Source organism: Callospermophilus lateralis, unplaced genomic scaffold (assembly GCF_048772815.1).
Source record: "Callospermophilus lateralis isolate mCalLat2 unplaced genomic scaffold, mCalLat2.hap1 Scaffold_63, whole genome shotgun sequence".
Taxonomy (NCBI): Eukaryota; Metazoa; Chordata; class Mammalia; order Rodentia; family Sciuridae; genus Callospermophilus; species Callospermophilus lateralis.
The window spans coordinates 13666313-13693062 of record NW_027514713.1 but is presented as its reverse complement, the minus strand read 5'-3'; the positions used below and the strand labels follow the sequence as shown (position 1 = coordinate 13693062).

Here is a 26750-nt window from a genome sequence, read left to right as displayed (position 1 = left end):
TAAAAAATCTCAGTTTTAATGTGTTTTGCACATTTGGTATAACTTGTCTTTGGTCATGTTATCTTCTTATGTAGTAACTCTAGACAGGTGACTTATGGGAGCAGAAGTCCAGTTTTGCTCCTGCTATTTTTTATAAAATTGCCTTCTAACTAGTGCAAGACACGTCCACATTTGGGAAGCCATTCTGTGTACAGACTTAGAGCAACAGATGCACATATGTCAGAATTACAGCATACAAGTGAATTGTATTATCTGTGTCTTAGTGTATAAATGTTGGGTCACTTAACCTGAGAAATTGAGCTATTGTTCTTTACATTTGCATGTGTCTTTTGCATGGGCAAAACGTTGCCTAGACTTTGCTCTTAATGTTGTTCTAATAATCTCAGCTGCATTGTAAACCGTTCCCACACATAGTGCCTTAAATATTTGAGGTTGTTAATGTTACTACCTATCTATAAATGTTGAGGACTGCAGCACTTAAAATTCAGACCTACTCTTTAGTTTTCTTTTGATAGAGTAGTGTTCATTTTTGGTTTTGTGTGGTATGATTTCAGATAGTAGCTGTTTTTTTCCTTATTAAGGGGGCAGCATGTTTGCTATAGCTGAATTCTGCTGTCTGATTTTTCAGAATGATCTAGCTTCAAGAAAAGCAAGCAGTTAGTAGTGCTTAAGAAAAATTGATACAGTATCTAATGGATAGTTGATAACTGTCACAGCATAGCATTTTATATACTGTTAAGTGAAACTGCAATACAATCTAAGTTTATTTTGGAAGTGTTTGCTGTATAATTGGACTTAATAAAATGTTTAGAGGTGCAGTAGGCATGACATTGAGTAGATAATAAAAGAAAATGCAAAATGCTCATTGATTCATGATGTGGTTTCATCTTAGCTTGGGCAAACCATGCAGTATTTAATAAATAGCCGCAGAATATTTACTATTGAAGCTTGAAAAGATGTGAGTTCTTTGTGTGCAATTTTCATTTATGCATGTGAGAGGGTTTTTGAGTTTTTTGGTTATTTTTTATAGTATTTTTACATTGTAGTACTTGTTTTGCTTGTTGGTGGTGTTGCTTATTTAATACATTCCGTCAGGGACAGAAATTACATGCTTTTTTTCCTAGGAAGTGTGTCTTGGGTCCCCTCACCCCCCTTTTCCCCCTTGGTGGTGATGGTGGTAATGTTTAAATGAAGTTGCTTTTACAGCACCAAAGACTTAATCATCCATTTCCTATATAAAAGGTAGCTACTTTTTGCATAGACCTCAAGTATATTGTAGTGTAGAGGTGGAATTTAAGGAAAGGTATTAAACTGAGGCTGTGTTTTAGCTTACAGACAAGTAATAAATTGTATCATTTATCTTGAATGTTTCATAGATAAGCTGCTATATAATGATTGCCACTTCAGATAGCTGTGAAATTAGGTGATTAACTAGTTGTTATTTAGCCTTCTAATTTCTGTATAAGTCTAATTACATGAAATAGAAGTTGGGGTTTTGATTTTTTTACTTTGCTCTTTTCTGTTTGAAGTGTCATTGTAACTACTGTATTATAAATGATGGAAAATAATTGCATATGTTATTTTGGGGTGTGTTATTTGCATCAGTATTTTATCTCTGTTAATGTTTGTGTTCATCACTGCATATAAAAAACTTGGATGTATCAATGTAACTTAATTTTTTATTTTCATACTGGCATTGTAGACACTTGAGAAAGCTGTATCTTGCAGGCTTGACTTAACTTTTTTTCCTTAAAAATCTGGAATATAATCTTATAACATTTACTGGAATAAACAGTACAAAGCATTTGAGTGTAAAACTCTCCAAATGTTTTGGATTTACAGCGTTTGTTTAATAAATGAATTGCATACCACTAGGACAGCTCTAGGACAGCATTGATGATAAGCTAATAATGGATAAACTTTTCTTTACTCCATTAATATAAGCAGTGTTTTATTTAATAATCATCAATGAAATAAATGTGCCTGAAATTGATTTTAAAAATTACAGTATTAGATCATAAAATAAAAACCAGCAGTACATTTTTAGTCACACTGAAAATGAAGGACTTAATTTTCCCCACAAGTTTCAGTGTTTTTAGTAATCAATTCTATGCATTTTATATAAATATATATATATATATATATATATATATATATATATATATATATATATATAATACACTTAAAAAGGAGTAGACTAAGATTAATTTAAAAGATTATTTACAGATGACATGTTTATGGAGTCACTATTTAAGTAAATTTGCTGCCCTCCACAGCCTTCTAATTTTATTTATATGGTCCAGCAGATTACTGGTATCTGCTCACTTCTTAGAAAAGAATCAATGCTGACAACAGATGTTTCAGAAACACCAAGTGCAAAAGATTGATCATATCTCACAGGTACAAAACCAGTGCGGTTTTCTTTTTGTTCAGGGCTGTGTTTGCTACCCTGAAATGGTGTATATTCTGTTATTTAAGTTCCAAGGCCGAGGTAGTCTTGTTAACAATTGACTAAATGGTAAAGGTCGACATTTTCATACTACAGTAATAATATTGTTAAAGGCATATCGAATTTAACTCACACTGCTCTTAATGCAATCATGGGCTTTTTAAAGTGTTTAAACTTTTCAAAATCCTGCTAAAGTCTAAATTTAGCATATTGACACGAAATCTGGATTTATACCCTATTTAAAACCATTTTTAACAGTTTTCTTTGGTTTAATGCTTTCTTAAATAAAACACTGCATGATTTCCAGGTTGCATATTTGCATACTATTCTAATTTGCAAATTATTTTTTTTAATCAAATATCCTGATATTTAGTGTTTTTTTCTTTCAGGGTGTTTAATTAAACATTACTATGTTAGCAAAAACTTTTCATTTTTTAAATCTCTACTACTAATTTTAAACTTGGTTTGTGTTAAGTGAAAGTTAAATCATACACTGCAAGGTGTAGGAAGATTTGTTTTAATGAACCCAATAATATACATTTGATTACCAAGTTTGAACTGTTAACTGTTTAACAATTTTAGACTTGTGGCTTTCTTTCTTTGATTTGTTTGTTTTTGCTTTGACTTCTATGCTACACTAGTTTGCCATGTAGCAATTGCACTGTGCAATATTACAATAAGGACTGGGAAAATTTTTATGGATGTAACATCTATTACAGTTTGCGATAGTATTTCTCTCTAGTTCTCAGTGATTTAAATGTGACCAAGCCTTCTGTACTTTGTCACAAAAAGCGAGTTTTCCAGGTGACTATTTTGGTGAGTGTCAAAAATAAGAATTTATGGCGTATTACTGTTGATTCACTTTGAATTAAAATATATATATTGCAAAAAAAAAAGGTTCAACAGAAGGACTTAGGTGTCTTAGGGGTCATAGTATTCCTCTGAGCTCCTTATTTGTCATTATTTTCCTTGTTCCTGTGGGTTTCTGCAGTTTTATATTCAGTTCATTAGATGGGGGTCTAATCCACAGTAGGTTTTGCAGCAAAAAAAGAATAAGATGCTGAAGATTTCCATGTTCTATGACTATTAATTTTCTGAAGATTACAATTTCTGTTAAAAGAGACTTAGATAAACATTCTCTCAAATCATTTGAATGATAGGTTTGTTTTATATTTGGTTTTAAAGAAGAGCATAAGGATCCAATAAAAGTGAAAATATATATAAATTTCCTATAAAAGAAATGTTGTAAACCCCATAGGCACCACCAAATCAATTTAGTTTTAAACCTCTGGCTCACAAGAAGAAAATCATAGGCATCAGTTTTTCTGAACTTCTCCATCCTGGGTTATACCACAGTTCTTAGCTCTTCTATAGGGTGAAGGTTGGGGGATGGGCATCTTGACTTTGCTCTTTCTGCCACATTCCTGTCCATTAGAATGTCTGCTGTGCACAAGGCCTTTTCAATACCAACAGGTTTCTCCTGTTCCTGTCATGTGCATAGCATAGAATCCTTTCTTGCTGAGGCTGCCTGCTGAAGACTGCTCAGCCATTTCCTCTTGCAGGTTCCAGAACATTCTTGTGGCCCCTGAGAACCAGGATGTAGGTCTCTTCCGTTCTAAGAGTTCACAGATCTCTGACTTCTCTTTCCATTGCCCTAGCTCAAGGGGACAGCAATATAATGCAAATCATTTCCATTGTGTCCATATTATCAAATGTTCTTTCTACCTTCTCAGCAAACTCCATAACCAATGAATTCTCCTAAATTTGGGCTTTTAAGAAACACTAGGCAGAAATTTGGTCTATTTTTGCTAATTTCCCTATCCTAATACAGGATAAGTTAATATAAAAAAATAGAATTCCAGGCACATGATTGAGGTTCAAGTGGTCTCAAACCAGTTAGACCTTCATGCATTGACTGACAGTCAACACCAGAGTTCATACCATCCACGAACACACATCCAATCAAAAATTCTTCCTTATCCTGCTGGGTAGAAAAACTCAGTACAATCTGAGTTCATTAAAATGATGAACAGCTATTGTTGTTTTATGATAATATTATGAGTAAAATCACACTTCATTTCAGACTCTGGCACCTCAGGGATTTCCCAGTACCTCACTGCAACACTGCTCTCTAGAATTTGTATGCAGTTTGTATATTGGTGATGTCCTTGTTGGAGCATTAGCAAAGACTAACACAATAGAAAACACTCTATTCTATTCAAACATCCAGATTTGTGGTAAAAAAGAAAAAAAAACTTATATTGAAAAATTGAAGTTGCTATCCAGAGAACTGTATGACATGGTCTGTGTTGTAGTTGACTCATGAAAGATGTATTTATCAAAAATATTTTTTCAAGGAAGGACTCCAGCTTTTTTGGGATTACTTTCTTCCAAAAGGCAGGCATTCCTGAGCTGCCCTATCATTTACCAGGAAAAAAGTCATCCTGTGGAATTTAGCTTACCAGAATAAGAATTCTTTTAGGCTATTAAGCAGCTACTGATTTCAGAATTTCTGTTCTCACATCACGATGAATATAAGTAAGGCTGCTAAAAGACAATACTTATCTGACACAGTGTTACCAACACTCAATACAGATTATAGATGACATTGGGATGTTATTTACCCATCTCTCAGCAACCATGTCATTTAGGCACAGTTGGACAAATAAATGGTCACTATTATCTTAGAGAACAAACTATTAACAACTACATGAGCATGGTTTATAATTTTTGATATCACAAACTAGATTTCTGGTTTCTAGCTCAGCATGTAGGGAACTTGGAAAATGTCAATTTTATCCTGAAAATAAGGAAAAAAAATATGAACAAAATGAAAATAAGCAATTCTTCTTGTATCCATCAGAAAATTGGGGTCATGTGGCAAACCCCTGCCCAAAATTGGACAGGCAGGGATGACAGAGAATCACAAGTTAGAAGAGCCAAAGTGCAGGAATCAAAGCTTCTAAAGAACTGGTACCAACACAGGAAGTTTTACACTATGACTGACAGATTGCTGAGGATCTCTGTGGACAAGTTTGGGAGTTAAAAACTCCAGAGGAGCCCAGTCTTAGGGGAGCACCTATGCTTTAGTAAGTTTACCTCCAAGAGCCCTAACAGGTAGGTGAAAAATCCTTATGTTTCCAGCAGGAAAGGACAAAATTTTCCATTTAAATTCACCCAGAGCATCAACAAGGCCTGCTCTCAGAGAAATCATTTTACCTGAGTCTAAACAGCTGGGGTTTTACCAAAACCTAACTGACCTGGGAGAAGGGAAATATCTGACTCCAGTCCCCTCTAGCATTTCTCACTCACCTAAGGGGAAAAAGCTTGAAAAGAACTTGGGAAAATTACAGCTCAAGAACATGCTCATTAAAAACCACAGACCTAATAACAGGACACCATAGGAAAGTACCTTTCTCCCCACACCTTACCATTGCATCAATACAATCCGTGGAAGACAACTAGGGAATACAACCCACAGAATTACAGGTCTTAGACTCCATCTAAGAAGAAACCTCTAGGGAAACAAAAAGAAAACAGAGAACAGATACAAGGATACCAAAGGAAATTTTGACCCATAATACCTACAAGTACATCAAAATGAAGCACAGCCTAACTCCAAGTCTGAGGAACATAAAAATTTCACAAGATACTTATTTACCCATGTTTCATTATTCAGTATATTATGTTTTGATCTCAACAAAAAGTTGTAAAGTATACTAAAGATCAGAAAACATAGTTTGAAGAAACAGAGCAAGCATCAAAACCAGACTCTCATCAGGGAGGTTGAACTTATTAGACTGAAAATTTAAAACAACTATGACTAATATGCAAGAATCTGTAATCAAGAAAGATTTTTAATGCATTTTCAGTGGATAACATGCAAGGACAGATAGGTGATTTAGGTGTAGGTGTGTATATTAAGAATCAAAAGGAGATCTAGAAATCAAAAACACTAGCAAGAGTAGAGAATTCCTATGATTGACTCTTCAAAAAAAAATGAGCACAACTGAAGAAATAATCTGTGAATTTGAAGAAATGTCAGTAGAACTTCTAAAATACACAGAGAAAAAGGAATGGAAAAGACAACAGAATATCCAAAAACCATGGACAAACTACAACATGTATAGCAAGTACATAATGGGAATCATAGAAAGAGAGTAGAAGAAGGGACAGAATAAATATTTGAGGCAATCATGACTGAGGATTTCTCACTCACCTAAGGGGGAAAAGCTTGAAAAGTACTTGGGAAACTCACAGCTCAAGAATATGCTCATTAAAAATATGCTCAAGAATATGCTCATTAATTAATGACAGATACCAAACCAAAGATCAAGAAAGTGTAGAGAATATCATAAAGATCAAAACCAAAATGTAGACCAGCACATATAGTATTCAAACTGGAGAAAATCAAAGATACAGAAGAAATCTTGAAAGAAACTAGAGGGGAAAAATTCTACCTAAAGAATAGCAAAAGTAAGAATTACATTGGACTTCCCAGAAACCATTACTAAGAGAAGAGTGAAGTGTATTTAAAGGTTGGGGGAAAAAACCCATTTTAGAATTCTTTTTTTAGTTTATGTTTTATTGGTACATTGCAGTTTTACATAGTTATAGGGTTCATTTTTTCATACTCATAAATGCATATAACATCATTGGCTCCATTTCAATCCTGAGTATGTCCCCTTAACCTCCTCCTCCCTCCCCGGTTGCCTTCCTCTACTTTCTTGACATTCCTCCTATTAATCTAGTTTTTAAAAATGGTATGAGATTATCTTTCAAAAGTAAAAGGAAATAAAAATTTTCTCACACAAAAATTGGGGAAATTTGCAGTCAGTAGATCTGGTTTGCAAAAAAATGTTAGAAGAAATTCTTCAGAAATAAGAAAAGTGATCTGTCAGAAATTTGAATCCTGCCTGTATTCCTATTATAGATACAATATATGAAGGTAAACTATATAACAAAACATAGAGACTATTGGCTGTCAGCAGAGTCATGAATAGTGATGGCAAGGTTTTCCTTTGTTCAAAATATTATTCACCTATCAATAATAAAGGTCATTCCTAATGATTTAATGACAGCATGACTTATTTATTCAACAAATAATTATTAAGCATAACATACTATATGCCAGAAAAGAGAATAACTACTACTTCTAAAATGAGTATACAATTTCATTAATATAGAGAAATGCTACCTTAACAATTAATAATACAGGAAGATTATACCACTTGAAGCAGTTGCTGTAAGTGGCATAGGCACAAAGTTAAGGGACATTTTCAGGGAAGAACCTGGCATTACCTAGAGGTGTCAGGAAAGGTTCAGCAGTGAACACAGTGTTACAGCTGAGATCTAAACGATAAGAGGAGTTTGCAAAGAGATGACAACAGTGTATGCGACTGTATGAAGAAGGATGGCAGGTACAGAGAATGCAAAGGGATTCAGCATCACTAGAATTCAGAAGGAGAAGAATAGGAAATGACTCTGGACCAGTGAGCCATCAGATGGGAAAAGCCTTGCATGCTGGCAACTGTGTGGACTTGCTTCTGTTTACCTATGGTAAAAGTGGATTCACTGAAGAATAGTGGGTTCTGAAAACAAAAGCACTGAGTGATAATAACGGTCACTGTCACCAAGCCTCTATTCTAAACCATTTACCTAGGACAATGCATTGAAGTGCCACAACTCACAGCAAGGCCAGTGTGATTAGTCTTAGGTCCTGCAGCTAGCTGGCAGTGCTGGGTAGGATGTGATATAGACAGCTCGTGTTTACCCCTCTGATAGCTATGTGCAAGACAAAGGAGGTGGTGATAAACTAGGGCAATGCAATGAAGAAAAGGGACAGACAGTCCAAAAGTAGAACAGAAAGACTGATGAACAATTGAGTGTGTTGGGGCTCATAGAAGGTCTAAGAGGTCACTGAGGGTCCTGACTTGGGGAAATGGAGATGACAACTGCATTCCAAAACCACGGGGAGTGCTGCTGGGAGGGAGATGGTTTTGAAATTACTTTATCCGCTCATCTATTCATTCACTCATCTCTTCAGTCAATAGTGACTGCCTCCCTACATTAGGCAATCTATTAAGTGTGGATAGACAATGTTCAATAAATCAGAAAAAGTTCTCATATATCTTACTGTCTAAAATTAAATTCAATTTTCAGAAATGCTAGAATATCCATAGGCCATCAAGTTACACATGTCTACCCATAGAGAAGAATATAAAGCTAGATAGTTGGCAGAAATCACAGATTCCCAAGGAGAAGAGAGTTTCAAAGAGAACAACTACTAGAACAAAATGCCTCTAAGAGATATTTATAGCATGGGCCAATAGTGTCCCACTGGTGTTAGAGGAGGACTTAGGGACAAGCATGAATATGTCCTGGATATTGGTTCATTTGTACTGACTCTTCATCATTTCTATATTAAGAATCTTCACCAGGTATTCTGATGTTGATCAACAGTAGGTCCTTGCATTTTAATGAGGTCTTGGGTCTTCATTATATAAGCTCCCAGATGCTATTGGGCCAAAGGGTCTTGGTATGTTGGGCAACTTGATGAAGTGTACTTCCACAGTAATTTCTTCAAATAGGAAATCTTCAAAACATATTTGCTAGAGTCTTCTATTTAAAAATGTTTCTTCCTATTTCTCCTAACATGTGATAATAGCCAAAAAAATATTGAAAGCAATATTTTTTCTTTGGATAGTTCACATATTGGGTTGAATTTTCATTCATAGTTAATCCCAACAATCATAAACTTGGTTATAATTCTTAATTAAAGATATGGTTGATTCAATTTGTCCACTATAAATAGCAGAATTTTGGCCTTCAGCATCAGTATGACATGCCCCTTGTCCAAGTACATTTTGACTTTCAGCAAAGCACAGAAAATATGGCCTGTTTCTGCTCTGCTGCATATGTGGCCTCAGCTGAAGACACTTAAATGGCTGGGTATGACTTGACAGCTGAAGGTCATAATCATTTGAGACTCTTTACATGTCTGGCAATTGGTCTAAGATAAATCAAAAGCAGGACTCAGTTGGGGCTGTCACCTAGAGCTCCTACATGTGACCATGTGACCTCCACATATGGCTTGAGTTTCCTCACACCATGGTGGCCTCAGGATAGCTGAACTTCTTACATGATGGTTCAGACACCATGAACAAGTGTTCCAACTAACAAGGTAGAAACTGCAGCACCTAACCTCAGGGCCAGGGAGCATCACAAACTCACCTGAATCAAAAGGGGATATAGAATCAACATATTTATGGAAGCTCAACAAAGAATGTGTTTAGTAAACTTATCAGGGTTTTATGAGAATGAAATAAGAACAAAAATGATTAAGATTGACTCACTCTGTATTATGGTACAAGGATGGGATTGAACTTCAACTGGAAAGACTTGTGCTAGAGTTAGATTACCAAAGATCAGATGTTATGCAAAAAGCATATTATCTGGTTTTGTTCATTCATTCAAAAAATATCAAGAATACCATGGTGGAAAAAAAAAAAGATTTCTTGTTCTTATGAAGCTTAAACTCTTTTAGGCTGATGGAGAGTAAGGAAACAGATGCTAAGGAAGCAATAGAACACATGAGCATGATGGTTTAAGACACAGATGTACAACCAAAGAAAAATCAGGGAGGAACCCTGAGCATTTGATAGGAAGCTCCATGCTAGACCACGGGACCTGGTTTACCACAGTTACAGAGCATGGGAAGCGAGCTACTTAAGACCTCAAAAATCTCAGAGATGACACAGATTGAGCGCTTGACAAAATTTTTAAGAAGACAGAATTATATATATATATATATATATATATATATATATATATATATATATATATATATATATAATTTAAGTTCAAATGTCAAACAAAACATCATATGTGAAGCTAAAGAAAGGAAATGGAGCCATGGGTCAGAAGCAATGTGTGTCAGTACAAACTGGAATAGGGTTGATGGGAAAGGTCAAGTGAAGGTGCTGTACTGCTTTTTTTGATCTTCACCTATGTATGGAGAATAGGGCTGATTCAAGAAATAGAGCTGGGCCTTACCATTAAATACAGCAGTCCAGAAATTAAGACACAGATGAGCTAAAAAGAAGTTATTTGCAAGGCAAATAATTGTCAAAGAATTGGTATCTAGAATATGTAAAAAAAACAAACAAACAAAAAAAAAACTCCTTCAAATTAATTTCATGAAGTCAAACAACCTAGAGGAAAAATGGGCAAAGAACATGATCAGGAATATCACAGAAAAGAAAATCAATCTCACTATAATCAAGGAAATTCAAAATAAAACAGTAAAATAAAATGTACAACAAAGACTAAAAATAATAGTAGTGCACCATTTTTAAAGGTATTACCTGCCTCCAAACACACATACAAGTTAATTTCAGTGTTTACAGTGATTAAACTAGATACATATAACCCACCTTGGCTAACTGTTGGAAACTGCGCAAGGCTAAAAACAAATTTAAAAAAATGTAAAAATTAACCATTTAGGCAGAGTTTTAAAATGAACAAACAATTACTACATAATGATTTGGATACTTTCACATATAATAAAACATAAATATAATGTGGTGGTGCCCACCTATAATCCCAGTGATTTGGGGTTAGAGGCCAGCCTCAGCAACTTAATGAGACCTATCTCAAAATAAAACATAAAAAGGGCTGGAGAATATGGCTTAGGGGTAAAGCACCCCTGGGTTCAGTCCCCAGTACCAACAACAAACAATCAAACAAACCCACATCATTTCAGGCTATACTGTGCAGAAAGGGGAGGAAATTCAATTGTGGGGGAGGAGAATTTCCTTTGCAGGCTTTCCATTTTCCTGCTCTGTCTTCTTTCTGACAAAGAATTAGGTCTAACACAAGGTGCTGAAATACAACTGGTGATCCTATACAACTTTTTATATGCTTGGAATATTTTGCAATAAATTCTTTTATATAATAGAAACAAACATAAAAACTACACAGAACATTAACGTTTAATCCTCCTTCATGGGGAACTGGGGAAGACACTTGTACAGATCTGGCCAGGGGAGATGTGTCTATCCTATGTACTTTGGGTTGTGTTTTTCCTTTGGTACACTTTTCCTAACCCTAGTGAAGTTCTTGTTCTGTACCTTATGTTTAAATGTGTATATCCATGTGCCTCAGAACTGTACTACTACAGAAAGTACTTGGTTTCTCTGTTTTAAATATTTCAAAGTTCATACAGTAAATGCAGGATTTTTTTTTTCGGATTTTCTTGTTTTTATTTTTATGCAACTACACTCATAAGGAGATTCTGGAGGATACTGATTCTACAACTTTTTTGTTTCATCTGAGTTTTCAGTGTTAACTGTCTTCTGTATTGTGGGTGGAGATGGGTTTGTATTCTTTAATTCTGGTAGGAAAAAATACCTCTAAATTTGGGTAAGATCTGAAAATGTCTCATTCATTGTGCAGAAATTATGGATTTCATATTTTATTTCCAAAATTATTTGAATATTTAACTCCTGCTGCTAAGCAGTATGCTAGGTTCTAAGTATGGGCTTACCACACAGCCATGTGGACCACAAGAGAAGCCTGAGAAGTAAGTCCCTGGAGGATATCCTGAAAGAGCACCCACCCTTACCTGACTCAACACTTTTGCAAAGGATTGGTTGTTGGCTAGGGGTTAGTTTTGTATCTGTTCAATGCTAAACCAGGACTGAAGGGCAGTTCATTCTTCCCCATCCCATTCCTATCTTCATATTAGTAACAGTAATTTGTAAATGTCTTCCATTAAGTTTGCTCATATTGTTACCACCCACGTTCAACTTCCTCTTGGTGACACCATGATCATGCCCCACACCCATGCCTAGAGGAAGTGCAAGCAGTGACTGGGGCAGTCTTAGCCTGGCTTCCTGACAGGCACACTGGAGTGCACAGCTCACAACCACATCCAGATCGTCAGTTCCCTGGCTGCCTAGGACACCACGTTGCCACATGACCTTTGCCAAGTCATTTCTTTCTGTTCTGCATAACATAAGGTTTAATTATGATTATCTCCCTCTTCAACATGTGATGAGAAGCTATTCACAACAAAACCTGTAAAATCCACACACATGATGAGAGAAGCAGATATTAAATATATTTTTTAAAATGTTCTAAATTGAATATTCACTTCCTCCCTGACTCCACATGTCCTTAAAATTTATCTGTAAAGACCACAGTAGCAGGACCGCCTTATGAGGCCCTTCTGCTAAGGCTACCCACTAAACATTTTTTTCTAACTCCAAATATGGCCCAATTTTCAGCTGAATGATCTTTGTGTGGAGAGGGGTTATCTTTTCATTATTCTCTCATTAAACACATGGCTGTTTTTTTTACTTCCCCAAAGAAAACTGAGGTCACCTGGTTGATTTTCAGTTGGCAATTCATTCTTGTTCAGTGCCAGACACATGGTGTGGTCTAGTAGCCAACTCCACTTGGGTCTGGGATCGTATTCCCTCCAGTCACCAGTATATGTCCAAACACTTGTGAGTGCACTGGAGGGCAGAAGGCTCAAAGAGGTGAGATCAGTCCAGGCTGGCACACACTCTGTGGGACTCAGGGACAGAGTCATACTTCAAAGGGGTGTGATAGAATGATTGACAATGTACCAGGACAGCTCGTGGTAGGTGGAAGGACAAGGGGAGAAAAATAAGCTGCCTTGGTACGCTTTTTCAAGTTTCTTTTTTTCTTCCATCTGCATACTCTATCAGTGGCCTTCATATTTGTATGTGGACATTGAAGGATTGCTGAACAATGCCAGAGTCACAGAAATTGCCTGCTGTGCTTTTGATCTTCCCATATGACTGAATTTCCTGAATCATCGTGTTGCTGTGTGTGCACATATGTGCACACGTGAATCTTCTGGCAAATCTCCCAGAAGTGCAAGCGTTAGGACAAAGGATCCATTGGTGCTTGCAGAATGTCACAGTGATCACTTTGGCCTCCTTGGTGCAGAGCCAGACCCTCCATCTCTCACTGCACAGCGTGGCTGCCAAGTCCACGGAATTTTCTCCTTGTGACAGTCCTTGGTGCTGCCTCCTTAAGAGCAGAGTGATTTTTCAGATGCCTTGAAAAATGTTGCTTTTTTAAAAATGAAACTTCACGTTTTACCAACTATGGGCAGGAATTTGGCTCTTGTCCTTTAACCCTTGCCATCTGTGGTGCCTTCTAGATCTAGTTACAGGATGCTTCTGGAATTCAGTGGAATGGGAAAGCCAGTGACACAGAATAATTCACTGTTGCCCTCTAGGTTTGTGTACAGCTTTCTGTCTAGTATCAATCTTAGTCAATTCCATGATTTATGCTTCAAACTTAGTGATGCTCAAAGGGCAAATTTCAGGAGAGGAAGAAATCTCTTAAGTTCTCAAACTGTACTTTGCATGTACAGTGTTATCAAAATTGTTAAAATAAGTGATTCACAGAAGACCTATTGCCAGTGCTTCACTTTAAAGTGACTCAGATCATCAACTTACTCTAGAACACAGTATAACAGCATGATTATCTTCAGGCAGACATCTTTCAAATCAAGGACACGACCACAAACTGCAGCCCTTTGTGTCTGCACTACCCAAAGGAGGGAACATCAGAATCTTTTCCCTTTTTTCAATACTGTGTCTAGGGTTTGACACAAGCAGAAGGTGAGACAGGCTTCCTTCAACTCCTACCTGGTCTCACTCCACTTCTCACCTCACGTCCTTCTGCACACATAAAATGTGTGGGCTGCTCTTCCTCAGAAGGTGTTTGGCCACCAAACACCTGAGTGGAAAATTAGTTCATGTACAACCTCATGACTGAGGCTCAGTGACCCCAGCATCTGTGAGCAGAACATATGGGAACAGACCTCCTGGTGGTGCTGTGGCTTTGAGTCCAACAGTGGGGTCTGCTCCTTGCTACTAAGGTGTGCTGTGCCTCATTAGGAGTTGAATCAGCTGTTTTAATTATCCTCTGTTTTATTTGGCTTCTGAGAGATGCCCAGAGCAGGTCTCTAATTCAGGCCCAGATGAAATTTAATCTGAATTCCAAACATTCCAGTTGTAATGGGAAAAGCACATGCTTTGGAGTCAGTGGGACCTGGTGAGCCTCCTTCAGCTGTCACTTAACAGGTGTGTTGGGAAGCAACTTAACCTCTTCAGATCCTCAGTTGCTCATCTATGGGGTAAGGACAATATTGCTCAGCTCAAGGACTGTCGTGAGGCCAAGTGAGGCAATGGGTATTATAGTCCCACACAGTGTGTGCAGCTGAGGCCTCAACAAAGCAGACTCCCTCATCATGTGTCCTTGAATGTCAGCAGTCCCAGCCAGTCCCGTGGAGCTCACTTCTTATTAACAACTTATGCAATCTGAAAACTCAGCTGTGATATTTTTAAGAGACTATATTCCATGGCTATGATACCACCAGTGTAAAATTTAAACTTGTGATGATGGCACAGCTGTGCCTTCCTTGGGTGTCACATTCTTTGGAAGCAGGGCACTGTGACAGTGCTGGAGAAACTGCCATCTGTGGTATTCTTGGGGCACACAAGAGCATGGAATTTCCAGGCAGAAATGATCATGTCTCATTCATTTATTCTGAACAGCACCTCACTCTGTGAGTGACAAGCCATGTTGGCTGTGGTATTGCACACACTGTGATCCTATCCTGCAAAAGTGCTCCCCATACTCTTAGTATTGTGTTAATAGTATGTTTTGAAGTTCATGTTTTTGAACTCTTAGAAACTTAATGAACAAAAACTTTTGAGATGAGGCGTAAATATGAGGCTGGGGATGTAGCTCAGTAGTAGAGCACCTGCCTAGCGTGTAAAATGCCCTGAGTTCCATCCCTAGTACCACACACACACACTCAAAAAAAAGAGAGAGAGGGAGAGGGAGGGAGAAGGGAGAATGACATGGTTTGAATGATACACACAAGATAGTTGCTGACTCAATAGAATGACACTTTATTGTTGTTTTCAGAATAATAATATAAAAAAGAAGCTTTGGAGTCCAGATGTTAATATTTGGACCCAGAAAATTGTTCTCTCTGTATACTCTTGAGAGGATATGGTGTTCATAGTTGTTACATGGTGTGCCTGCTGCTGTCTACTTAATCCCATGTATCTTTATACCATCTAGGAAAACTAAAAGCAGTGCATACTTAGGAATAGGGCTCCAGTAACAGACGATAGCAGGGTGAACAGACTGTCAGAGACAAATCAAGGATTAAGTAGATTTGTAATTCAAAACTTATTTCCCCCCTTTCTGCCTTATTTTGAAATCCTATAAATCATCTCAATTATTTCTTCAGTATTATAATATAGTGCATGCTTTATAAAATATAGAACAATTATTTCATTGTTTTCTTTTCTTAAAGAAGCATAGAAATAGAGAAAAAATAAAATCTACTGTTTTGAGCTCATTCTCAGACTCTGCCTTAGTAGACAAGGCTTTGCATTTAGATGAATGTCACACTATGCATACTTCCAATGAACAGGTTGGGACAAAACTTCCTCTCTTCCTCATTAATCGGGATCCATGGTCCAACTAATTATTTTGGTGGAAAATTTGGATAGCTGAAATGTTGAAAATATTCTGGTCTTACAGAGAGCACCTAAGTGTACATTTAAGTTACCTCCAATAAAATCAACTTCAGGGAATTTTATTTTAGTGTCCTCATGCTTCATCCTTCCTAATTTTCAATTGTCACATTGCAGATCCCTTTACTGAAGCACTGTTTATATTCACAGAGACCAGTGATCCATTAGTCTCTGCTAGTGATAAAGGGTTTTCTGTCTTCATTTCCTAAATGTGCTTAAATGTCTCATATAAACCCTATGCTCTCCTTGGTAGCCTGGATGACCCAGAAATAAGTAGAGGTCGTGCCTATGCCTCCAAGGAGAAAGCATGACAGTAGCCTTCCAAGACACAAAACATAGAAGTGTCCACCTATAATCCAAGAAACATCTACGGCATAAATCCTAACCTCTGACCCTACAGGATGAATTCCCCTTGCAGACCTGTTTGATTTGGCTCACACAGTATTCAAGTCAACAATTTAGCAAATCACCAACATTCTGAAATGGAAAGATACTACACGAGATTCAGGATTTGTGTTTTTTGAAAAAAGAAAAACAAAACAATATTATTAAATTCTCTCAACAAACAATTCAAAAAGCCAGGTATAAACACAATTCTAATCTTCAAAGTAGGAAAGAAACAGTAAAAACACTGAAAAAGTAATGCCAAAATAATGGCCAAAACAATTTCAAATGTGATGAAAAGTATAAAACTTACATATCTAAGAATCTCAAAGAATTAAAAAAAATATGAAAAGAACTACTCCAAGAACTATCAAACTTAAGTTTCTTAAAAATATGAATAAAAAAATTTATTTGGGGCTGGGGATGTGGCTCAAGTGGTAGCACGCCTGCCTGGCATGCGTGCAGCCCGGGTTCGATCCTTAGCATCACATACAAAAAATGATGTTGTGTCTGTCAAAAACTTAAAAAAGATAAATACTAAAATTCTCTCTCTCTCTCATAAAAAAATAAAAGAAAAGAAAAGATAAGAAAAGAAAAGAAAAATTTATTTAAAATGGCCAAATAAGCTTGGTCTGATTGTGCATGCCTGTAAGTTCAGTGACTCGAGAAGCTATGGCAGGAAGACTGCAAGTTAGAGACTGGCCTGGGCAACCTAGAAAACCCCTCTATCAAAATGAAACATAGAAAGGGCTGGAGATGTAGCTCAGTGGTAGAATGCTAGCCCTAGCAGAGCAGAGGCCTGGATTAAGTCCACAGCAACACACAAACACACACACATACACGCCAAACAAGACACATTACATACAAAGGAAAAAGAGAAGATATTATTTTTTTTTCTTCTTTCTTTCTTTCTTTTTAAACTTTGAGACAGGGTCTTGCTAAGTCCCTGAGGCTGGTCTCAAGCTTCAGTCTCCTGCCTCTGCCTCCCCAGCACTGGCATTGCAGGGCTGACTGTATTACATTTTCATCAGAAGTAATGAAAGTGAGAAAACACTAGAGCAAATCTTTGAAGTATTTTTTAAAAAGGAAAAAAAACTGCCAACCATTGAATCCTTTATTCAGTAAAAATATTTTTCAAAACCAAAAGTTCAATGAAGATATTTTCAGATATATAAAAAAAAAACTAAAAGAATTTGTCACACCAGACCTGCAATTTAAGGAATTATTCCAGATGGACATTTGGATTCATACAAAAGAAGAAGAGCACCAGGAATGGCAATTATATGGGTAAATTTAAAGACATTTTGTGTAAAGAGAATTAACTTCTAGCTTTGGCCAATTGTGGGATTTGGCAAATCTGCTCTCAAAAAGCCACCTAAAACTGGGGAAATTAACAGAAATGGTCATTTTTGGCTTCTGGAAACCAACCAAAGGCATGTAGCAATCAGAGAATGATTGTTCTAGAAAAAGCTAAGTTCAGTTGAGACTTTCAGAAGTTCAGTTGCTTCTGGCCTAGGGCTTCACACTACCTGCTCCTCCACATCTGCCAGCATGATGCTCTGTGAGAGCTGGCATGCAGTGAGTAGGAAGTAGCACTCTTTCCACCAGTGTGGAGGTGTGTGTGGTGCCCACTGCAATGGTATCATCATTATCAGTTACTTGTGGGAGGCCAGAGGGCAGAGGAGGGCCAACAGCTTGTCTCTTTTAGCCTGGGGCTCCACTTGTGGTTGGCACAAACTTATTCCTTGCTGAAACTGCACACACTCTAGTCAGACCGAAGAGAGGTCAATGATCTCTGCACACCTGGCCGACTGTGAGGCTGTTCATGTGCTTAAGGAAGCTAGAAAAGGGCTGGTGAAAAGTACAGCCTGAGAAAGACTTGGAAGTGGATGAATGTGCTCTCTTACCTGCAGATTCACTTATGGAGGTCAGGAGACTATGTCTTGAGATGCTTGAGCATTTCTTCTGGCTAACTGTTGGCTGGGGCTACACAGTGCAGGGGAAGTCACTAGGAGTTGTGGTTAGACATGAGGTGTCCCCCAAAAGCTCATGTGTGAGACAATGTGAGAATCTTCAGAGGAAAAATGATTAGATTATAAGAGGTATAACCTAATCAGAGGATTAATCCCTCAGATATGGATTAACTGGGCAGTAATTGTGGACAGGTAAAGTGTGGCTGAAGAAGAGGTAACTGGGGATGTGCCTTTGGGATTTATATTTGTCCTTGGTACATGGAGCATTCTCTCTGCTCTCCAACTGTCATGTCCTGAGCTGCCTTCCTTTGCCACAAGCTCTGATGAGGAGGTCCAGCCTCACGTTGGGCCCAGAGCTAAGGAGTAGTCCAACTACAGACTGAATCTCTGAAATTCTGAACAAAATAAACTTTTCCTTCTCTATATTGTTCTTGTCAGGCCTTTTGGTCACAGCAATGAAAAGGCTGACTAAAACAACATGCAAATAGGAACTAAAACCAACAAACAAAAACTGAACTGGCTAGAGACATCTATGACTACATTCCAAAGAGGAGTCAGATTTCACCATGTAGCTCAAGTGATAGATAAAAGAAAGAAAAAAAAAGAGAGGCAACAATTTTTAGAATGGAAAATAACAGAATGCACAATTGTTTCGATTATAAGATGTGCAAAGATCTAAAAGTGTTTCCTCTAAGGGTAGGTACAGGACAAGGAAGGATGTCCACTTTCATCACTCTTATTTAATATAGTACTGTAAATCTTAGCAAGAGCAATGAGATAAGAAAAAGAAAGAAATTGGAAAGGAAAATTAAAATTATCCATGTTTACAGATGACATGATTTCATCTATCGAAAATCCTAAATACTCCATTGAAAAGCCATTAGAACTGACAAATAAATTCAGTACAGTTTCAGAATACAAAATCAACATACAAAAAGAGTTCACTATATACTATTAATTAAATTGTTAAAAGTAAATTGAGCAAGCAATTCCATTCACAATTGCTAAAAAATAGAATATTTAGAAATAAATTTATCTAAGGAAGTAAAAGAGCTCTACAATGAAAATTATATAAATCACTGATTAAAGAGATTGTAGAGGACACACACACACACACACACACACACACACACACATGCACACACACAAGACATATCCCATGTTGTCAAATCAGAAGAATCAATATTGTTTAAATGACCATAGTACCCAAACTGATCTACAGCTAAAATGCAATTCCTATCAAAATACCAAAAAACAATCTTAAAATTTATATGGAACCACAAAAGACTGAGAATAGCCAGAATGCCTCAGGAGAGAAAAAGCTAGAAAACATTAAAGAAAGAAGAGAGAAAACCTGGAAGACACCCCATATTCATGAATATGCATAAACATTATTGTGACCTGTAGATTCAATGTCATGCCCATTAAAATACCAATGACATTCTTCCGGAAGTAGGAAAGAATTCATGTGTGACCACAAATACCCTAAAGATGTTAAAAAACAATAGTAATTAAAACAGCATGGTATGGGCATAAACAAGCAGACACAGGACAAAGAGAACAGAATGGAGATTCTAGAAGTAAGCACAAGTCTCTGTAGCCAGCTGATCTCCAATAAGGTTGCCACACACTCACGCTGCAGAATGGGCAGTCTCTTCAGAGAGCAGAGGCATGAAACTAGACCCATAGCTGTCATTAGTTACAAAATTCAACCCAGCATAAATCCAAGACCCAATGTGAGACCTAAAACAGTGAAGGTACTCGAAGAAAACAAGTGGGACACTTTGAGACACTGAAACAGGCAAGGATATTTTGGACAAGACCCCAAAATGACAGGCAACACAAATAAAAAGAGAAGAATGAGATTCCTTCAAACTAAAAAGCTCCTGGACAGTGAAAGAAGCAAATGACAAAGTTAAAAAACAAACTTACAGAATGGCAGGAAATATTGGCACACCATACCTCTGACAAAGGTATGAATCCAGAATCTATAAGAAATCAAACAGCAAAATAACAGTAATAATCCAATTTTTGAAATTGGTAATAGACCTAAAGAGATGTTTCTCTAAAACAAGCTATAAATAGACAACAAGTGTGTGAAAAATCGCTCTACATCACTAATCATCAGGACAATGCAGGTCAAAACCAGGCTGAAGTGGACTCCCCTCAGCCAGCATTCACTGTGTCCAACTCTGGCTCAGGGATCAAAACTGGTCCTACTTATTTATTTTCATACTTTGTGAGTGGGAATGGAATTTAAAACACTTCTTACTTTCAAATGTTAAACTGGACTTCGCACACACACACACACACACACACACAGTCTTAGAGTCTTAGTTTCAGGGAGAGCCCAGGGCTTGGTACTCTTGGGTTACGAATAGCACCATGCTCCTTTTCAAGGCTGACTTCTCTGGCCATTCTGATAAGTGTTACCACTTCTTCCCTGCCCCTGCAATCTGTCCATGGAGGGTGGTGAATGTTACAGATTTGTTTCCCTTCAGCACCCAGCAGCTCATGAAAACAAACCGCTAAGTTGAAGCTAACTGTATATTGTTTTCTGAATCATGTAAAAAATTATATGTATTTTTATCCAAATGTAGTAAATACAGAAATTTGGTAAGGCTTCCAGCAACCTCTCTGCTTCCAAGATCCGAGTAAATGTCTTCCTGGGGATCATCTTACACTAACCTGAGTTAGTGATGCCTCACCTTCTCCTTGTGTTTTCCATCACTATAACAAAATACCTGAGATGATCAACTTACAAATAGAAAAGTTTTGTTGTGACTTGCAATTTTTGACATTCCAGGCCATAGTTGCTTCGGTCCTGGGGTGAGACAGGACCTCTTAGGACAGGAGCATGAAGCAAAGCAAAGCTGCTCACCTCATGACCAGGAAGCAAGAGAGAGGGTAAGGAGGGGGCCCAGGTCCTATAATCCCCTTCCAAGGGTATGGACCTAAAGACCTGCACTAGGCCCTAATTCTTAATAGTGCCACTCTGGTGACCAAGCCTTTAACACCTTTGGGAGAATCAAGAGTCACACTGTAGTATCTTATATTACCTTGCAAGCTATTTCAGTGTTGCAACATATGATTTAGGGTTTTGTTTCTTGTTTTACCTGTGTTTCTACTCTTGGTGTCCCCCACACACACAGTATTAAATCAGCTTCCTCTGGACACTTGCAGGTGTCTGCTGTCTTTCCAAACCATTCTGTCTCACCCGCCAAAGGCTCTCTGGTTCTGGCCAGGACTGCCTTCCAGCCTTCTCTGTCTTTCCCTGGTTTACTTGGTGTGGCTTCTCTGTCTGAGGGGGGATTGACTGTGGGTCTATCCACAGAAGAGACAGGAGTTTGGATAAGTCAGCTGTTTAAGCAGATTTTATGACCAGCCATGCAATAAAATGCATTCAGGGGTCACCTGAGAAACTTTAATCAGAACCAGGGGTCACTGGATAGCACTTCTAGACAGGATAGAAAGAAATGAGGAACAGAGATTCAAAGGGGAGGAAGAAGAGTTGGGGGAAGGGGAAAGGATCGAAGGTTCTCAAGTTATCAGGAATAACTTTTAAAAAATCAATGTGTTTTGAAATCAGAAATGGTAAAAAGAGCCATAATTGCCCAGTGGAAACTAGCGATCTGTGGCAAATTTTGACAAGAATGTTACCCGAAGACTTAATTTTTCCCTCCTGTGCAGTTTTGCATGCAAGTTTGGCCTGATGACTGGTCTCAGGATGGATATTGGATATCTCACTCTGAAGGGAGAAACATTTGCACTAAATCCTTCTCAGCTGAAAGAAAGACAGAAAAAAATCTGCATCCAAAACTCAGAGCTTGGGCAGACAAATTGGCACCACCATCTTCACTCTCCAGCCTCTCTTTTTATTTTCTGTGAGAAATAAGACTGCAGACTCAGTCACATTGGCAAATACTTGGTAGTATTATGTTGCAAGCAACTGGGAGTGGAGGGAACCAGGAGAAGGTAATTCTTAAAAGCTTTCCCTCCACTCATGCAAACAAACTTTATGCTTCTCAATAAATCTCCTGTTTTGTAAGTGGCCATTAAAATAACAGATCATTTGATTAAAATTCTGTTTTCTTTACACAACAGTCATTTGGAGTTTTGGGGACCTCCAAATGTGATCTCGGCCATGATGTTATTAGCATTTTATTAATGCATTCAAAAGGTTAAAAGCTCTTACATTTTATAGGGCTTTTAAAAGCAAACATTTGATTGTCTCTTGCATAAACTGAGTCTGAACCCATTAAAATGTAACAACAACTTCAGAACTGACCCTGTTTAAGGGTAAAAAAATTGACCAAGGATTTGCCACATTTTTAATTGCTTTTGAAACTGAACTGAGTCCAATATTTGGGAATGGAAAGGATTAAATCCAGTCCAACACCTTTCTTTTTTTTAACATTTCAATAAAAATTTATTGAAATTTCAGTGATGTTTTAAAGAGGAAAAAAATACAGAAAACCAAAGAACTCGTCAACTATAACACAAAATATACCTTCATGGATTTTTGTCTTTAAACCATCTCTTAGCACCTGACTTTTGAACTGAGACTCTCTCTATAGGCACCAATTCAAAACGCCATCAAGATTGACAACAGTAGTTAAAATTCCAATTCATTTGGAAGAAATAAGAGACTAGCAGATACAAATATGAAAGGAAAGTTGGGAAGTCAAACCACAGTCTCTGCACTCCCCCCAGCCCACACCAATCCCAGGACCACTCTCAGGGTGTTATATTTTCAGAAATTTCAAGTGGAGCTGGGAAGTGCTAACTTCTCCCAAAATTTGGCTAAAATAGGAAACAACCCTCCCCTTCCCAACTCTTGACATTAAAAAAGATAAATAAATTTTGCAGACAACTCTTTTGAAAGTGTGTAGATGTAGGTGCAGAAAGTCTGTTTTCTAAGTGTGAACAGCAATTCTGTGACCTGGAAATAAAATCGACTAAAAGAAAACAAGAACAAAAACCCGACAATTGCATCATATTTACACAGAGCTATGTACAATGTCAATAAATTAAAGTTTAATTTTCCAAGCATTTTCATATTCCACCTATTTACATGAGTTATCAAATAATTACATAAATACTTTGTCTAATAGTCTCGCTTCTTCTTTATTTTTTTTTAAACCTTGTTATTGCGTATACAGGAAAGAACAAACTGACGAAGAGGGACATCAATCCAGCTACAGAGCTCAGATAAAATAAATTCAGTTTTTATTTCCCCCACCCCTCTTCTGTGTCCCCCCCACCCCCCACTTCCTTGGGGTTGCAGACTTGAGATCACAGGTTGAGAGGGGATGGGGTTGTGTTGTTTTCTCTAAAAGCAAGCTTTCAAAATAAAAACCACAAATATACTACTGTGGAACATGCAAGAAGAGACCTATAGCGGCTCTTAAAACATCACAAGAATATTAAAAAGACACAGATTTCCTTAATATAGACTAAACAAGAATGGCAGGGACCTCCCTCCCCAAACAAGGCTGCTCAGTAATTTATTGAGAACCAATATGCAAGTCACTATGAAGTTTTTCACTCTTCACAAACAATCATGTTTAATGTATGCATTTGCCCCCGATTTTTAAAAATTTTATTTGTTTCCACTTGACAGGGTGAAAGGAAAAAAAAATAGATCATATAAATCCACATTGAGGGAAATGCCTCTCAACACCCAGTTCAGTTCCGAGCCCGAGTCCACGGCCACCGAGGCGGGGCTGGAGGCCAGGGCTGCGGCCTTGCCGTCCAGGGGCCCCGCGGCCGGCGCCATGGAAGGCAGCGCCCGTGGCCAGCAGGCTGCTGCTGTCAGGGACCGACACCGGGATGGAGTAGGGGCTGTAGCGCAGCCGCGGGCGCATGTTGTTCAGGCTGAGGAATGGGTGGCGGTGCACGGAGCTGGAGGCCGCAGCCGAGGAGGCGGCAGCTGCTGCGGCCATGTACGTGTAGGGGTAAGGGAAGAGGCTTCCGAAAGGCGACATGGCCAGGCCCTGAGAGGCCAGGACGTGCTGCTGGAGGTGGAAGGGCAGGGTGGCCGCTGATGCCCCAGACAGTCCCTGCGCAGCAGCAGCAGAGGCCATGGCCGAGGAATCCAGGCCCGAGACGCCAGTAGAAGCCCCGGACACGGTGGCCAGCAGGGGCCCCATGCCGGCGGCCATGCTGGAGAAGGCGCCCCCCATGGCGAACTGGCCGGGATGCAGGAACAGTGGGTGCCCGTTGAAGAACTGCTGGCCGGCCAGGCCCGGCGCGAAGCCCAGGCCGGGCAGGGGGCCCTGGACCAGGTGCGCGGCCGCGTTGGTCTGCACCGTGAGCGGCGCGAACGCCTCCTTGCCTGGCACCGCGCGCGCCTCCTCCACCTTGGCCGTGGCCGTGCCCTCCCGGCCTGGGCTCCGGCGCTCGTCGGCGCCCAGACCGCGGGTGCTGGAGGAAATGGTGGCCGGACTGTGACGCGAGTCCGGCGACGCCTTGTCCAGTCGCCCGCTGTCCCGGGGACGGCCGCCTGGCTCCGCCGCAAAGAGGTGAGCCTTGATGGCCGGGCTGCCCTTGTCGCGACACGGCTCCTCCGACGTGGCGGTGGTGATCTTGGCCGAGTCGCAGGCCTCAGGGCCGTGCTCTTCCTTGCTCTCGGCCTCCGCGTCGCTCTCAGCCTCGCTGGGACACAGATCTAGTCCAACACCTTTCAATATAATTATGATATTTTTAAAATTAGGTATTTTTTTACTCCTTTTTGCAGTTGAATGATTCTTTATGGCACAAAAAGAGTTTATAGTTTGAAAGGTTTATTTCTCCCTTTCTGCTCCAGTCACAGTGCAGTTTGTCATTAAAAATAAAATGAAAAAAAATTCTTAAAAATATGTTTCAAGTGTCCTGCCCAGAACAAATTTAAAAAGCCTGCTCAGAGTAGGCAACTGCAACCCTTAGTTTGCCTTTGTTGTTTATTTGGAAGGAGAAGCATGAGGGTCTGTCTGTGCAGCCTTGGGGTGTTGTTTTCAAATTTTTAGAACCAAAAAAAAATTTTTAACTGAGGCATTTTTGAATTGCATATCAAATCCACATTAAATAACAGACCCCATGCATGGGGTGTACACAGTCACATGTTGTTTTGTTCTGTTTGCTTCCCTCACAGTTGAGGTCAGACACACCATTCCACTGAATGATCATTTCACACCCAAGAGAAAAACCCTGCCGCCCACCACCCCAAATTGATTCTCAGTGAAGCTGTGATGCTCTACTCTAATTGTTCCCTATTTTTACATCACAGATTAAGAAGGGCTCCTACTCACCTTTACTGTTTGATTCATTCATTTCTCATTCTATTACATTCTGTTTCTTCAGGATATTTTAGCTCTTTTATTTTTTTATCCCTCATATGGACCCAATGAATTAGTTTCCTCCTTGTCCACCATCTTTATTTACTTGACAAAGTGTTAGGTTCTTCAGGGAAATGGTAAGTCATTTAAAGAGAGAGATTTTGCAATGACATACATCATTATAATGAGATCATATTTTCTGGCTTCTAAATGGCTTTAATGGAGACTCATCCCAACCTGTGTTTATTTTTCACACTGAGATGATTGCCCTATCTATCCACACTCTTCTCACAGGCAAAATGCAGCCACTGTATCCCAAGGTTCTTCCAAATCTTATTTCAGTATGCTTCAGATCAAAGTCAAATTTCCAAAATAAGTAATTTGTGGGTTTTATCATGTAACCACAATGATGATAATGACAATTCCCAGCATGCATATTTACTCTATGCAATCCCTTTTCAAGTTCAGCACTCATTATATATTTGTTTTAGTTGTTGAAACAACACTTAGGTTTTGAAACTTTAAAGACTAACAATACTGTAGCTGCTGTTAGTAATCAAACTATTTCTACTAAAAGCAAGAACCATATTGTCATGCATTTCTTTCTTTCTTTCTTTCTTTCTTTTTGTTTAAATCTTGAAAACCTGAGACTCTCTGAAAAGAAAGTTAAACTTGCCAGATTAAAGGAGTTAGTAATAATATAGCCCAGTGATTTTTCTAACTATTGCAGATGGTGGGAAAGAGAGGCAGGAAGGGCAAGGGCCCAGATCCAGAGTCCTGCTTCATTAGCATAGATCTATCCAATTCTTCCCACATGCAAAATCCAGCCACTAAATCCTAAGATTCTCCCAAGCCTCATTTCATTTGCTTCATCTAAATTTCATCACGTAAGTCAAACTGGAGCAAATTAGATTTATGAGTATATTTATTGAAGTATAACTCCTGAATAAAACTGATTTCTAAGCAAGAGAGACAAGTCATCAAACAAAGTGCTCTTCAATGGCAGGGCAAGCATTGAACTTGAGGTATT

General features: G+C 38.5%; 1 protein-coding gene across 1 annotated transcript; it reads right to left on the bottom strand.

Annotated features, from left to right (window-relative positions):
• Positions 1-3909: 3909 nt before the first annotated feature.
• Positions 3910-25715, bottom strand: LOC143389676 (T-box transcription factor TBX3-like). The gene is given in 7 exon segments (XM_077108358.1): positions 3910-4103; positions 7751-7801; positions 12246-12457; positions 20337-20392; positions 24064-24178; positions 24180-25086; positions 25694-25715. Coding segments are annotated over 7 exon segments (1557 nt in total).
• Positions 25716-26750: the final 1035 nt, after the last annotated feature.